At 41.5% G+C, this 13,758-nt stretch overlaps 1 protein-coding gene across 6 annotated transcripts in view; it reads right to left on the bottom strand.

The window, feature by feature from the left end:
- Positions 1–838: 838 nt before the first annotated feature.
- The window catches only part of PPP1R12B (protein phosphatase 1 regulatory subunit 12B), a 916,156-nt gene continuing 903,236 nt past the window's right edge, over positions 839–13,758 (bottom strand). For 3 of the 6 annotated variants that reach the window (XM_078644172.1, XM_078644175.1, XM_078644173.1), the window contains one exon: positions 4,448–4,583. Coding sequence is in view for 2 of the 6 variants with exons in the window: in XM_078644174.1 (XP_078500300.1) it covers positions 4,497–4,583 (87 nt within the window). In the remaining 4 variants the exon portion in view is untranslated. Of the gene's footprint in view, positions 4,584–13,758 lie in introns of all 6 variants that reach the window. The other 3 variants (XM_078644174.1, XM_078644176.1, XR_013594883.1) reach the window with 2 other exon arrangements.

Here is a 13,758-nt window from a genome sequence, read left to right as displayed (position 1 = left end):
TCGAAGTGTGGGCATTATTATGGATTCCATGTTTACCATGGGACCCCATGTTGGCAGTGTTATAAACCGTGGCATTTTCCCACACAGAGATGGGGTGCCACAGCATTAATTCTACCTAAATTGAACTATAACCACAATGCTTGCTTAACTTTCCCTTTCAAAATTACTGAGAGACTTCAGCAGCTTCAAAATGCTGATGCTTGAATGCTCTTTATGTTAATGTTGCTACTACCATAAAATCCCAGGTCTGCAGTCTTCACCTTGTCTGCCTGTTCTAGTTTATATTAAGTACTTGCACATTTCACACGCAGCTGTACATAAGAAAGTCCCCCTACTTGTTCTTACCAAAAATAGATTTCATCAGTTATGCAAGAAATCTTTGGTCAGCCAATTTACTGTCAAATCATAGTCCCAAATATAAATTCAAGGACTGGTCAATGTGCTTTGAGTTCTTCTGTCAAAGGCATGAAGAGCTGTCCCATGTAAATGGGGATATTTTTGAAAGCATTCTTAACCTATTGTACAGCTTTGATTTCCATCCATTGATTCATGTTCGCTTCATGCTACCTTTTTGTCAGTTACAGTACTTGCTTATTTGTTGAGCAATGCACTATATACAACTTGTACAACCTAACTGAACACAGGAAAATGCACATTGCAGGACAGCACATTGGAATGACGCCTTTGTATATGAAAAACACGTGGATAATATCAAGTGCCTCAAAACATTCCTGTACTCGAGACTTGTTTTTAATTTAAAGTTATAAATACACAACAAAACTCACTGTCACTTTGAATAATTAAAAAATACGTCAAAACAGAACCATACTACTACATCGGTAGAGCATGCAGTGTATTAAAATAATGGGTATATAAAATTTACCATAATGGTGCATTTCGTTCGTTTCCTGCTGTTCCAGGTATTCCCCAATAAATGAGAAATTCAGATTTTAAAGTAGTAAAAAAATTATAAACTGACAAAAATGTATGCCTGTTTTCATGTGACAGTCTAAGATGCATCTCTCCGCATATGGTGCGGGCAGAGCAATGAAAAACAATTCTGGTGCACAGGTCTTATTAACTAACTGCCAAATTCTCCCTCTGGAAGCAAGTGGGCTTCGACTGCAGCTGCCCTCAGAACACAGAGATGAGTGTGGGGCATTCTCAAGCATGGGCTCTACCTCTGGAATGAACTCTCACAAGGGTCTCGGAAGCAAACATCTGGTCTTCATTCAGAGTAAAATTAAAAACCTATTCTTCAGATCTACATCACCAGTGACTGAACTCTCATCTATAATCCTTACACCATCCAACTCCAACTCATACATAGATAATTAATTGATATTGATTTAATCTTCAAAATGATCAAATTTCCCACTAAGACATGTCAGAAGTAGCTCATATGGCCACAGTGCAAAGGAACCCACAAGGAGTTCATCATTGCAATTAATGTGCTTCATTTCGTAATAAGAATGACTGAATTCACGAATTCTACATATTAATAAATTAAAACAGAAGAGATCATATGAAATCCTACAATGAATAAAGGAGGACTTCATTTGCTTTGACAGCATCCAGTAAGTAAAAAATAACTAAGATCCTATATCCTGTTAAGAAACAAAGCCATAGGTCGAAACCCAGCATCCTTAGCAAAAAACATGTTCAGCAGAGGAACTCAATGACCATTTAAATGGTAATTCTACCTCCAGATGCAACCCATTCCTAAGGTTCTCTGGTTGGCACTTATCGCTTATAAGCAAGGTGTGTCAGACTTAATGGACGTAGATGCTGTTCGCATTCTGTAGGCGAGAAAGAAATCAATTCTGGCAAACTCAGCAGATGTTTGTGAAAGCAATTTAAGATCGCATTTTGGAATCTAGGTTGCTGCAACTCAAGCTTCACCAAAGTAAAATAGATTGGATTAATCACTGGACAGCTTTTCAGTGAGGTGGAAAACAGCCTATTACCAGGATTGGAAAACATGGCAAAATGTGACAGTGCATCGCCATGTTTTGGCTCCACCAGCCGTCCATTCAATCACAACAGAGATACTGAATGAATTAGTAGTAAGTGGATAGTGATGATGTCACCCTCTTGGTCTAGTGACAGAGTGCCAAGCTACCTGAAGCAAGATCTCTCAAGTGTTGGAATCTACACCAACCATCCGTCATATACTGCACTGTGTCGTGGAAAAACAAGTAAACTGCAGAGGTCACAATACTTCTCACAGTCTAAGGCCTGTTCTTTTCAAACATTTTTTGGTTTGACTTTGGATGCCTTTCGTGCTGCCCACTACATCATGGAGTGTCATACACTGAAGCAACTCAAAAGTAAATAGGTGGACACAGAACCGTTTTGAATATGGGGAACATAATCAGATACAAATGCTAAACTCTGGTACATTCTTTAACACAGCTTAGATCCATATCACAGGTCTCAGACCCTAATTTAGAAGACTAGAGGTGTGCATGATATGAATGACTTTCCCAGTTGTGGATTCCTAAGAGTGGGTAGAAAAGGAGGAATGGTGGCTTCTGTTCAAGATATAACACGTGACTATTTCTGTCATACGGATTCAGCTTTTCATGTGGTAAAGTCAACCAATGCCTTGTCATATCTATGCCACAAAGGTGAAGGGAGCAAGTCCTAGACACGTCCAGCATGAAGTCCAAGATTGACAAGAGCTAGACTTGTCCTGGATAGGACATGCATATACTTAGAAAGAAGAACATTCCAGAGCATGGTGATGGGTGAGCCTGGTTACCTCTGACACACTGCAGCAAACATGAAAATTCAAATATCACAAACAAACGCTTCTAGGACCACTGACGTCCAGAATCAGAATCGTTAAAAATGGGTTGCAGCAGTCTGTGGCAACCCAGCATACAAAATATTCATGCGAACACATATGCCAAATAAACATCTCATATAAGTCTAATCAGTTTTAGGTAAAGAAAAACACAGCACTGGTGCCCTACCACAACAAACATCTCTCATCTACAGTTAAATGGCGTCAGGTCAGATCTAAGATCTCAGAACACTAAGGACACTTCACATAGCATCCCAAAAAAAATGACTTGTTTTCTAAGAGGTGGGACGAAGGCTATTAACTTGAGAAAGGACCTCTCTTTCACCTGAATAACTTACACAAAGGGGACATCACAAGACCCATAAATCGCAATATCCGTTAATGCAGTTGATCACTATTAGTGCATGTTAGTTTACAAAAAGACAAGATGGTCACAACACCTTAGACCATCCTTCATTAAGCAGTGGAAAAGGACTTCTCTGGGCGTCAGGGATATGATTCTAGACCTTAGGCCAGAACCTTATCCAAAACAATGAAAGGTAGTATTTAAGGACAGGTGTAGGTTTGGCTTCACTGGAAACGCTGATCTGCCTGTTTTACCTCTCAATGGCAGAAGAGGAAAAGGAATACAGATAAGATTAGTTATTAGCAAATTATTCTACAAGTATAATCAAAGCCATTTAGTATTACCTGTTGTGCTTTCTTCAAATCAAAGCAAAAAGCCTAATTAGATTTAAGGAGCTATTTTCACATGTATATTGATTGATTGATTTCATGCAGCAAATTGGGAGAGGGGTCGGTTGGTTATATTTTGCACAATTTTTGCAAGAAAGAAGTTTGCTAATACACCTACGAACAATACCGTTTTAGATACAGCGTAGGGCTCCCTTGCCCTGTCAATAACGCCGGAGCAAGATGCTTGCAGTCACTCTGCTGGGCTTGTAGTGAGAACCATTTGCTTTGATTTAGAAAAAAATCATACCAGTATCTTAAAAAGCCTTGTGAATATAGTATACATGCCAGGAGAACTGGTCAACATGGAAAATAAATACAGAAATAGCAACAAACAAAGTGTGGAAGTGCAGTTACCCTAGATGTCACATGGTTAAATGGTTTGAGATAGAGTGCGTCAGAAAGAGGTGGATAGGTTTCTGTAACTTTAAATGTGGCCCTCAACAGTGAGAGGTAATTTGAGAGCTCTGGTTCAGATGCTGAAGGATATTCAAACATTGTTCGTATTTCCTCGCCCAATGAACAAGAATAAAGTCTTCTGACTTCAACAAGAGCTGTGCTTCTTTTAGCTTTCCGCCATATCCTCTTCAAGGCATGGGCTTCCTCTCCAGATCAGTCCTCCTATGTAACATGTAGACCTCACTGTTCTCCCTTAAAAATCATGCCCTTGTCTGGCACATAACTGGTTTGCTAAATGGAGACTCTAGTTATCATGAAATCGAAGTCAAATTTCCAAGCAGACTAAAAAATATGATATCTTTAATGTGGGTAATGACTAAAACCAAGGAAGCTTATCCTGATTATTCGGAGAGCGATGAGTAGGAAAACCATATCCGGTCTTATCACGTTATTTAAGTGTGTCCATGCTTTCCTTTGGGTATGAAGAGAAAAGCGGATGAAGCTTGTGCAAAAAGTGCCCCTGTTCATATCTGGCCTCTGTTTCTGCTGGAAGTGGTTACTTGGAGAGCTTGCTGATGACCCTTATCAGGGCTCCATTCTCATCTTTCAGCCTTTGGTTGTCAGACTTCAGATCTGTCAATACCTGCAACGACAGAAAAGTTGTGAAAAGAAAGGTCAATCTGGGGTGCATGCTTGCATTATTTTTGTTAGCTTCACTAAGTTTCCTACTTCCAGGCACCATTTTTCACGAAGACATAACCAGATAGGCGAATTCTACCATTTGTCTATATTCATGCCAATATTTGGGCCCTGTTCATGAGGCACGATCCAGGAGTTGGCATCATTTCATTACTTGTCACTTGGCCTGGGATCCTGAAAAAAGATTTGCTCTTTGCATACAAGACTACCGCTTACCGATCACAATAACAATTCATGAAGCTGGCCCATGTTAACCATATTGATGTATGATTGAAATAGCTTTTTGGGCACATAGAACATTATCTTATAAGTTGCGTGCGAACCTACCTGTCCACAAAAAATGGCAATGTATGATACATGATGGGAAGTCTTATAGGGTCAAATGTGGGTAAAAATGACATGTTCTGGTAGCACTTATGGAGGCACGTAATCTTAAATGGGCAATATAATACTGGCATGACAATTTTCTGGTGGAATCGTAAGAATCACCACGTCAAAGTGTTTTTTTTAATTTGGGTTGAAACTCGTTTGGCAACTTTCTAATGACAAAGTGATAAGTGGTATAGATAAGTAAAAAGGTGAAAACTGGTATGGCTAACTAAAAACTGACTTGGTAGAGTAAAAGCAGACATGGCATTAAGAAAAATGACATGGCAATTTTTTTCAGGGGCACTGTAAAGCATGCCGAAACAGGACTAAAGAGAATGGGAATGTAGAAAATGACAGGCTGGTATAGTGAAAAGAACTTTGGCGTACCTGAGAAACACCCATGACAGACTGGCACAGTGATGATCACATTAGCAGCAGCCTACCTAATCAACACACATATTGGAGGAACTCACAAATACTGGATCTCCATTATATACTAACGTTCCAAAAGTGACAAACGTATGCTGGCAGGACCATGGTCTATACCAATTTTGGTAGTATTTTATTGTTTGACACAAAGACTATGATAGAATATACATGGTGTGCGCTGATGCGTCTTTATTCAAGGACAGACCCTTACGTACAGTAATACTTCAGAAGGTGCCCCTCTGAACACATTTTCAAGTTCTAAGAACTTTAGAGAATTGGTTGCAAGAGTATTGTCCGCCCATTGGCAGGTACACTTCAACAGGTTAATTAATAAAGTTCAGGTACAAGTGATAGCTTTAATTATTACTCTTAGGTACACACCAAACCTGGAGCAATGACTTTACCCAGCGCGCGCACACACAGGTATGAAGTAAAAGAATACTTTTTTTTTAAAAACACTTTATGCCCTAAATATTTCAATATTTTCTGGAAGAAGTATGCAAGTATTGTGGGAGCGGCAGCACTTGGAAAGACCCACTCTCACGCCCAAACTAGACGAGTTTCAGAATATGAGGTAGTGTTTTTGGGATGACCTCTGTACCATAAAAGGACACATTTATTTGCACACTCATTTACGGGAGTCATTTTGAACTGGAGGCCAAAAATGTGTAGCCCAGAAAAGCTCTTTAGGGGTGGGGGGAGTAGTTTCAGATCAGCAACCCTTCAACATACAGGTAGTGGCGATTCATGAAATGCTCAGCTAAGGTGGCAACACATTTATAAAACAATCTACTGGGACTACAATGAAAGCACGACACTCCTTGCTTTTGTAATGTTGACTCCGTGCTACTCTCTCCCTAGGAAATATTCATGTTTAATAGGATTGCTAAAAAGAGATATTATTTAAGCATCATGGAGAATAAATGAACATACCACGTGCACGTTTTTGACTAATTAGTGCGTAGCCTTGGCAATAACAGGTCGGACATCAGTGACATACAACATCTAGCTAAATTTCACTTTGGTAAATAAAATTAGCAATTAATTAATTTAAAGCAACACCTGTACTGCCAGAGAACATATTTAAAAGTAGAGTTTTTGCCATTTGTGTTAACATGTTTTAGTGAGTAATTTACATAGAATAATTCCTCAATCGCTTCTGAAAAGGTCTGAAATCCATCAGTGGGGTGCACTTTTTAAAAATATTATTTTGACGAAACTAGATTAAGCCAAATAAGTTTAATTATAAGAAGCAATAGAAATGGTGGGAGACAATTTCAAGACAAAGCAATGCGGCCAGCGGTGGGAGATCTCCTCTAGCGGGCAGGAGAGTGGTTTCACAGCGACCTGCACGTAATCAATTATTTTCTGTTTAACATGTTCAAGAAACATGTTTTCTAGTCAGTTGCATTTTTAAACTTCGCTGCTAAAAGATCTATTACAAATACAGTCTTCAGCTTCTAAATTGTAAATTACTTGCGATCTAACAATTATTATAAGTATCTTGGGGCTGAAGTGTTTGAAATATGTTGATATCTTAAGCACTACCATTAGTTAAAATACAACTCTCTAGACAGTTACTTTCGAACCTGTCATTTGTGTTATGCTAGAGGTATTTTTCAAAACTGTATTAACTGCTCCATGCGGTGATTTAAGATACACATGCCCCCGGCTGTAAGTTTAAAAAACAAACCAAAATATTAGGCCAATATTTTTTCAACACAGTTTAGCGGATTTAAAAGTAAATTACTAGCAACGATGCAATTTACCACATTTGTATTTACACACTATTAGCACCTTTGTTTCCTCACACACTTTTCTGGGTCTGTGCACATTACAACAGTGAATAAGAAATATGGGAGCCTGAAATGATCGCAGCTAGAGTTATAATTTATAATCTCTATTTAGCTGGAGGTATTAAAGTTGTCTTTGCGCATCTAGAATGAAGTCCATGGCTGCTTTAACAGGAGTTTTGGAGGCCAAATTGGAGTTCTGCAGGACTCCTATTTGAGTTCAGTGAGCCACTGTCGCTGTCTCTGACAAGATACGAACAAAGTAATTAAGACAATATGCAGCCCTCAAGAATCCGGAAATGGATTTGCCCATTAATGGTAAAAGGATTTCTCTCCCTTTGCGGTGTAGGTCACAAGACAAAGTGAAATGGCTGAACGCCTTAATCAAGTGTTTCGTTGCACTGAGAAATGAAGTTGCTGTATAGTGGGCCCTATCTGTAATAACATCATTCCGTTATGCCTTTTCAATGGGGGCAGTCCTCTACAAATCATATTTGTCTAAACCCCACACCCATTCTCTTTCGCCGCCTACCAGCCATTGACCAATTCTAGTTGGAGGTCTCGCCCCTCTTAAAAAAAAACTGTAAAAAATGAGTCCTGGTACACTCCTTCCCATTCAGACGGCAAAGACCATCATCTCATTGTTTATAAGTATTTATCAGTAAATTGGGGTTATATGATGATTTCTGACATTTTCCAATACTCTCCTTCCCAGGTTAAATGATTGGGTGGTTCTCCATCAGAAGGTTCCTACAATATGCAGCATGATGCAAGCTGTCACACCCATATACCAATTGAACTCAAAGGGCTCTGAGGCCAAAGTAAGGCAGTTAGAAACGCTTTATATTAACCCAAATAAAATAAAAATAAAATCTGGAAACCTGGGTTTCTCAAGCGGCACATCTCTGGCGGTTACAAGTTGGTAACTTTCACATGTCTGATTCCCAAATCCTCACTCCGTTTCAATGACTTAACCAGCTATTTCGATTAACCTTGGACATGAGCATTGACCGTAATGCAGCACTTTTTAAACACATTTTCTAGCCACAAAACAGGTCTGAATATCGCAGTGAAGAACAGTTTTGAGGAGAGAAGGGCTAGAGAAGAGCATTTGCTCCAGCAAGCAGAAAGATCACCAAAGAATGACCTACTATCCAAAAGTAGGAGGCGGGGAAGAAAGATTTAGACATCCTTAGAAGATGTAGCAGAAAATTGCATACAGAAAATGAGTTATAATATGATAAAAATTAAGAGCATAATCGATCACAGACAAAGACGGCAGATCTGCAATGATCAAATCTAAGAAAGCAAGCAGTCAATCAAGGAAAGCGATATGAAAAAGAAATAGTCATAGTGGGATCAAGCTTCAATACAGTAAAACAACTCTGAGCATCATGAAATAGCAAAAGATACCATAGTTCATGTCGAAAATTAAGTGCACAATATTGGCTAATAAAGACATGCACACTGTGTGCAGAAAGTAGTTTACAGATACAGCATACACCATTTTCTTAAATAATTTTTGGGAGGAATTCCAATCTGTGGCATTGGCGAACAAGTTACTTACCTTCAGTAACAATATATCTGTAAGAAACATTAGTTAGTGATAGATTCCTTACCTTAGAATTACCCCAGGTGGCAGACTGGATCTGGAAAGTTTTCGTCAGCAGTACACCTGTGTGTCTGTAGGCATCGTCATGCGGCTCCGCTGACGTCATTGGCGTCGTAGCCGCCCAGATAAAGTCGTTGGAGCTACTTAGACGCGCCCACGCGCGCTGACGTCAGTTCTGTACTTGACTTTCCACACCAGGAACGCCAAGCCATGCAAGATACTGACCACTGGTGCATTGAAACTAGGGCCCTGAAAGGGATGCCCTTAACCCTAGAAATCAGTTCGCAGAATGGGGAGGATGGGTGGGGGCGGTAAGGAATGAGTTTGAGTTTAAAAATATTTCTTGAGCGCACGTACACCGAGCGGTTTCATGGCGCTATGCAGTACTACAGATCCCGGAGGGACAGGAAAACTAGGAAACCAAGGGGGGCAATTTAGGAAGGAAAGGCTTGGGTGAACAGGAAGGTTTTTAGTGCTTTGCGAAAGAGGGAGTACTGAGGGCAGGATCTCGAGTGGGCCGGGAGGGAATTCCAGAAGGCAGGAGCGAGAGTAGAGAATTTGGAGCCTCCCCATTTTTTTCGTTTGAAGCGAGGGACTACGAGAAATTGTCTATCACTAACTAATGTTTCTTACAGATATATAGTTACCGAAGGTAAGTAACTTGTTCATCTGAAAGAAACACGTTAGTGATAGATTCCTTACCTTAGACTAGATACCCAAGCAATACCAACCTCGGTGGTGGGTCTGCGAACCAAGATCACACCAGAACGTCACGGAGAACAGAACGGCCCCCACGTACACATATCTGACGACACTAAGATCCCTGAATACAGTTCTCCTGAGGCGCAGACTATGCTGGGCAACTTGGGGAAAGGGAGTATTTCTCGCATTTATCGGACATTGGTTAACAACACCCCGACCTCACTGGCCCGACTTAGAGGCCAATGGGAGGAATGGGTGGGTCCCATGGCCGAGGAAGACTGGCGTGACGCCTTCATGGCACCCAAGACGATTACTGCATCTGCTAAACTCCACTTGATCCAACTTTACTATCTACACGCTACCTACTTAACCCCGATACGCCTCCGTCGGGCCGGTTTTTATCCGACCGCTTCCTACACGAGGTGCGCCATGATCCGGCTGACTTTTTCCATATGGTATGGGCATGCCCCCGATTGGCATGGTTCTGGGGAGACATTGAGGAGGAACGCACAGAAATCCTGGGGTGTGAGGTCCCCCACGATCCACGACACTCACTTCTGTGGATTACGGATGGGCTAGGCGGGTTCTGGAATGATAAATTATTTTTCAACACGCCCATGGTCGTGGCCAAGAGAGACATAGCTGCTTCCTGGAAGCTTCCAACGCCGCCTTGCTCTGAGAAATGCCGGAAGGAGGTGGACTGGTGTGCTGCACAGTAAAACCGTAAGTATGAAGCACGGGTTTGCCCTAAGACGTTTTGCAGGGTGTGGGGCAAGTTGCTGGGTGCCGTGGAGGGGAAACATCCATTACAGCGATGTCAATACATCGCGGTGCTATCGCACCGCGACTTTTACATCGCATGACCCTTGACATCGCAGGCTTTTACTACGGAAGCTAAAACGTCGGGATGCCGTTAACATCGCATGCAATTACAACGAAGAAAGCATGCTGCCTACAGAAACGGCCTTTTCCTAACCCGGATTCGAGCCTCCTATCAACGCCTCAAGTGCACTTGCACGCTAACCAGCGCTACCTTACCAGGGTTCGAGCCTCAAGTGCTTCTTTTTATTGTACTTTCAATCAAGCATGCATGACTCACTGCTCCTGCGTGTCTGATGAGTTGTTTTTTCTTGGTGAATGGTGAATGAAAGGCTGCGGCTGATTCAGAGCTATAAGGATTCCAGTTTTATTAAAGAACACACTTCTCATCCTGGCTGTACCGGTGCTTTTGAATGTGTTATGTGTTATGTGACATTGTTCACAATGCACTAGGAAACGCCAATACACAACATTCTATATGATGACTGATGAGTTGTTTTTTCTTGGTGAATGGTGAAGGCTGCGGCATATTCAGAGCTATAAGGATTCCTGATTCATTAAAGAACACACTTCTCATCCTGGCTGTACCGGTGCTTTTGAATGTGTTATGCATTATGTTTCATTGTTCACATTGCACTAAAATGCCAATACACAACATTCTATATATTGACATCCTACCAAGCACTAAGTCTTAAGATCACCAGGCACAACCCGAGACGAATGCAGATTCAAAATAGACACCAAGAGAAAAGCTACGTGTCTCCACATACATGACACACACATGGGCGTGCACCGACCCGCGTACAGTGCATATATATTCACAACACACACAAATAAAATCATGCGCGCGCGAAACCTGCAAAACAAGCATTCAATCAGATATCCTATTTCAGTTATCTGCCAAGGCTGAGATGCCAAACCTTAATCGCACTGTGCGTGTGAACACATTTGGCCAAACTCAAGAAAGATTTTCTAGCTGGAGTGCAAATGTGACTGCAAAAGGATAAAGTGAGTGAGGCTATCACTATTATGTCCGAAGAAGTGCACATCATTCCTTTCATTATGGGTGGCTCGGTTGATTGGCATATGTGCGGTAATTGCTGTGGCCCCACATGTCTCAATTAGGATTTTTGTACTAAATATTGGCAGGTATCAACCAGTACATGTGGATTTTGGAGCAGTAAGCATTGTGGCAATAGCTTTCAGGTGCGATAAATATCTCACCAATTGTCATTGAGAGGAACAATAGCTCTTAATGTACTGTTCTACCTGCTCTCTTCGTGTGCTTCGGCACACTTTTTCCTGCAACTATTCAATTAAACGGAGATGCGGCCATACATCATTGGCCGGTTGCAGCATCTTCCACATGTGTGGGATACTGTTTTTGTGGGGGGATCCTTTTATTACTTGCAGTCTATGTTAAAATACTAATATAGAATATTGAGCTACAACGCCTACCTGTCACCAAGAGCTGCATGTAGAAATGCGTGGAGCTGATTAAGTGGGTGTTGTCTCCCCCCAAAAATTTGACCACCTGCACTTTTTATTTAACAAATTAAGCACTGCCAGGGCTTAATTTGAACCGGTGGTTGCCGGTGGCGGCCACTGGCACTCATTTTTGGGGACCAGCAATTATTTTTCGCCATTGGACATTACCCGAAAACGAGAGAGGGAAAAACATACATACGGGTAAAAAGGAGTGAGAGAAAGACGGAAAAATCGTCACCAAGGCAGAAAGCAGGAACTTGCCAGAGAGAGAAGGGGGCAGGGAGTACCTGGCAGTGTATTAAAGCAGCCTGAGGTGCAGACTTGTTATTGGCGCAGGACGAGCTTCGGAGCAGAGATTTTTGGCCAGCAGCAATATTATTTTTACAAATCAAGGCTTCAAAATAAAATGCTACTATGCATCTACTGTAGCAAGGTCAAAGGAGGCACATCATTCTCTGTCTCGGGCCTGGTGATGCGTAATTATCACGAAAAAAAGGGGGAAAACAATAGAAACAGAGGGCAGAAGGACACGAAAACCGAGGGAAACAGGGCAGAAGGGCACGAAAAAAAAGGGGAAAACAATTGAAACAGAGGGCAGAAGCATTACGCACTGGATGACAATATTTTAAACGTGTGGGCTCACACATTGCGTTGTCATGTCGCGCGATGTAAAGTCGCCGATGTGACACGCTAACCAATTAAATGCCCGCATTTGCGTCGCAACAACGTGCGATGACAAAATTGCCGATGTGACTGCCGTTGCGATGTTATGACCGCGATGAAAAGTCCCGCGCAGTCTTTGTTTCCGATGGATCGTCATACAACCGCCGTGGAGTAGTCTGAATTCCGGACACAATGCTTATATCCAACGATACTTTGTGGGGTCGCATGTGTTGTTATTGTGCTCCTTCATTTAGCTGTGAGTTGTTACCATCAATATCCACTGCTGTACTACTGGTGTTTGCTTATTGTCAAAACAATAAAAAATTGCTTATTAAAAAAATAAAACGCTCATTTTCAAGTGCCTCTGTGCCCATCTTCTCCAAGTTTGTGGCCAGATTATTCGTTGAAACGGCGATGGTCTTCTTGCTACTTTTCAAACAGACGACAGATTAATTATCTGCGCCTATATTTTGTTATGATTGTTTTGTATTAATCTGCCATCATTAGGCGTGATAGGTTTCAGGTATATCTGATGTGTGTATATATATATATATATATATATATATATATATATATATATATTGCACATTGCCTTTCCTTTCCTATTACCTTCACCAGCACACATTCGCTAAGGCGTTACAGGCCTTGATGGAAGTGGTGGCCATAGTACAAAGCGTCTGCCAATGCTGTCAAGCCGCTTGCCTTCTCTGTCTGGAGGCACCGAACAGGGAGATTGCGGATTCCTGGAGCGCCTCTGTGCAGCTTACATTATAACCAAATCCGGCCGAGGATGTCCAATCAAACACGCCGGAGCAGAATCAGGAGCTTTGTACTTCTTTTTCATTCTCTGCAACACAGCTGGAACTGATGCCAGATTCCTCATAATCTTCATTCCATACATAATCCACAAAAGGTATGTATTGAACCAATTTCTTAGCCAGGTCCTTCAAATCATAATGGAAGCATTCTGTTTGCACCACAGGCAAAGTTAGATCGAATCTTCTAGAGGCCCTTTCCAGTAATTTGTGAAAGCCCTCGATATCCCCCGAGGGGGGGGGCATATTGGAGTGGGGGAAGGCGACTGCGCAGAAAGTGACCAACCAAACTTTCATCTCCTGATTTCTCCATATCAAGAAGATGAGAAGGAGGCAAAGGTGATATCTTGTATAGAGATGTCAAACCTGGAGACTTTTGGATAAAGTGGAGGCTTTTTATGTCCTGTTTTTGATCCATCGACGACCCCG

Source organism: Lissotriton helveticus, chromosome 5_1, assembly GCF_964261635.1.
Source record: "Lissotriton helveticus chromosome 5_1, aLisHel1.1, whole genome shotgun sequence".
Classification (NCBI taxonomy): Eukaryota; Metazoa; Chordata; class Amphibia; order Caudata; family Salamandridae; genus Lissotriton; species Lissotriton helveticus.
This window is presented reverse-complemented; position numbering and strand designations above follow the sequence as displayed.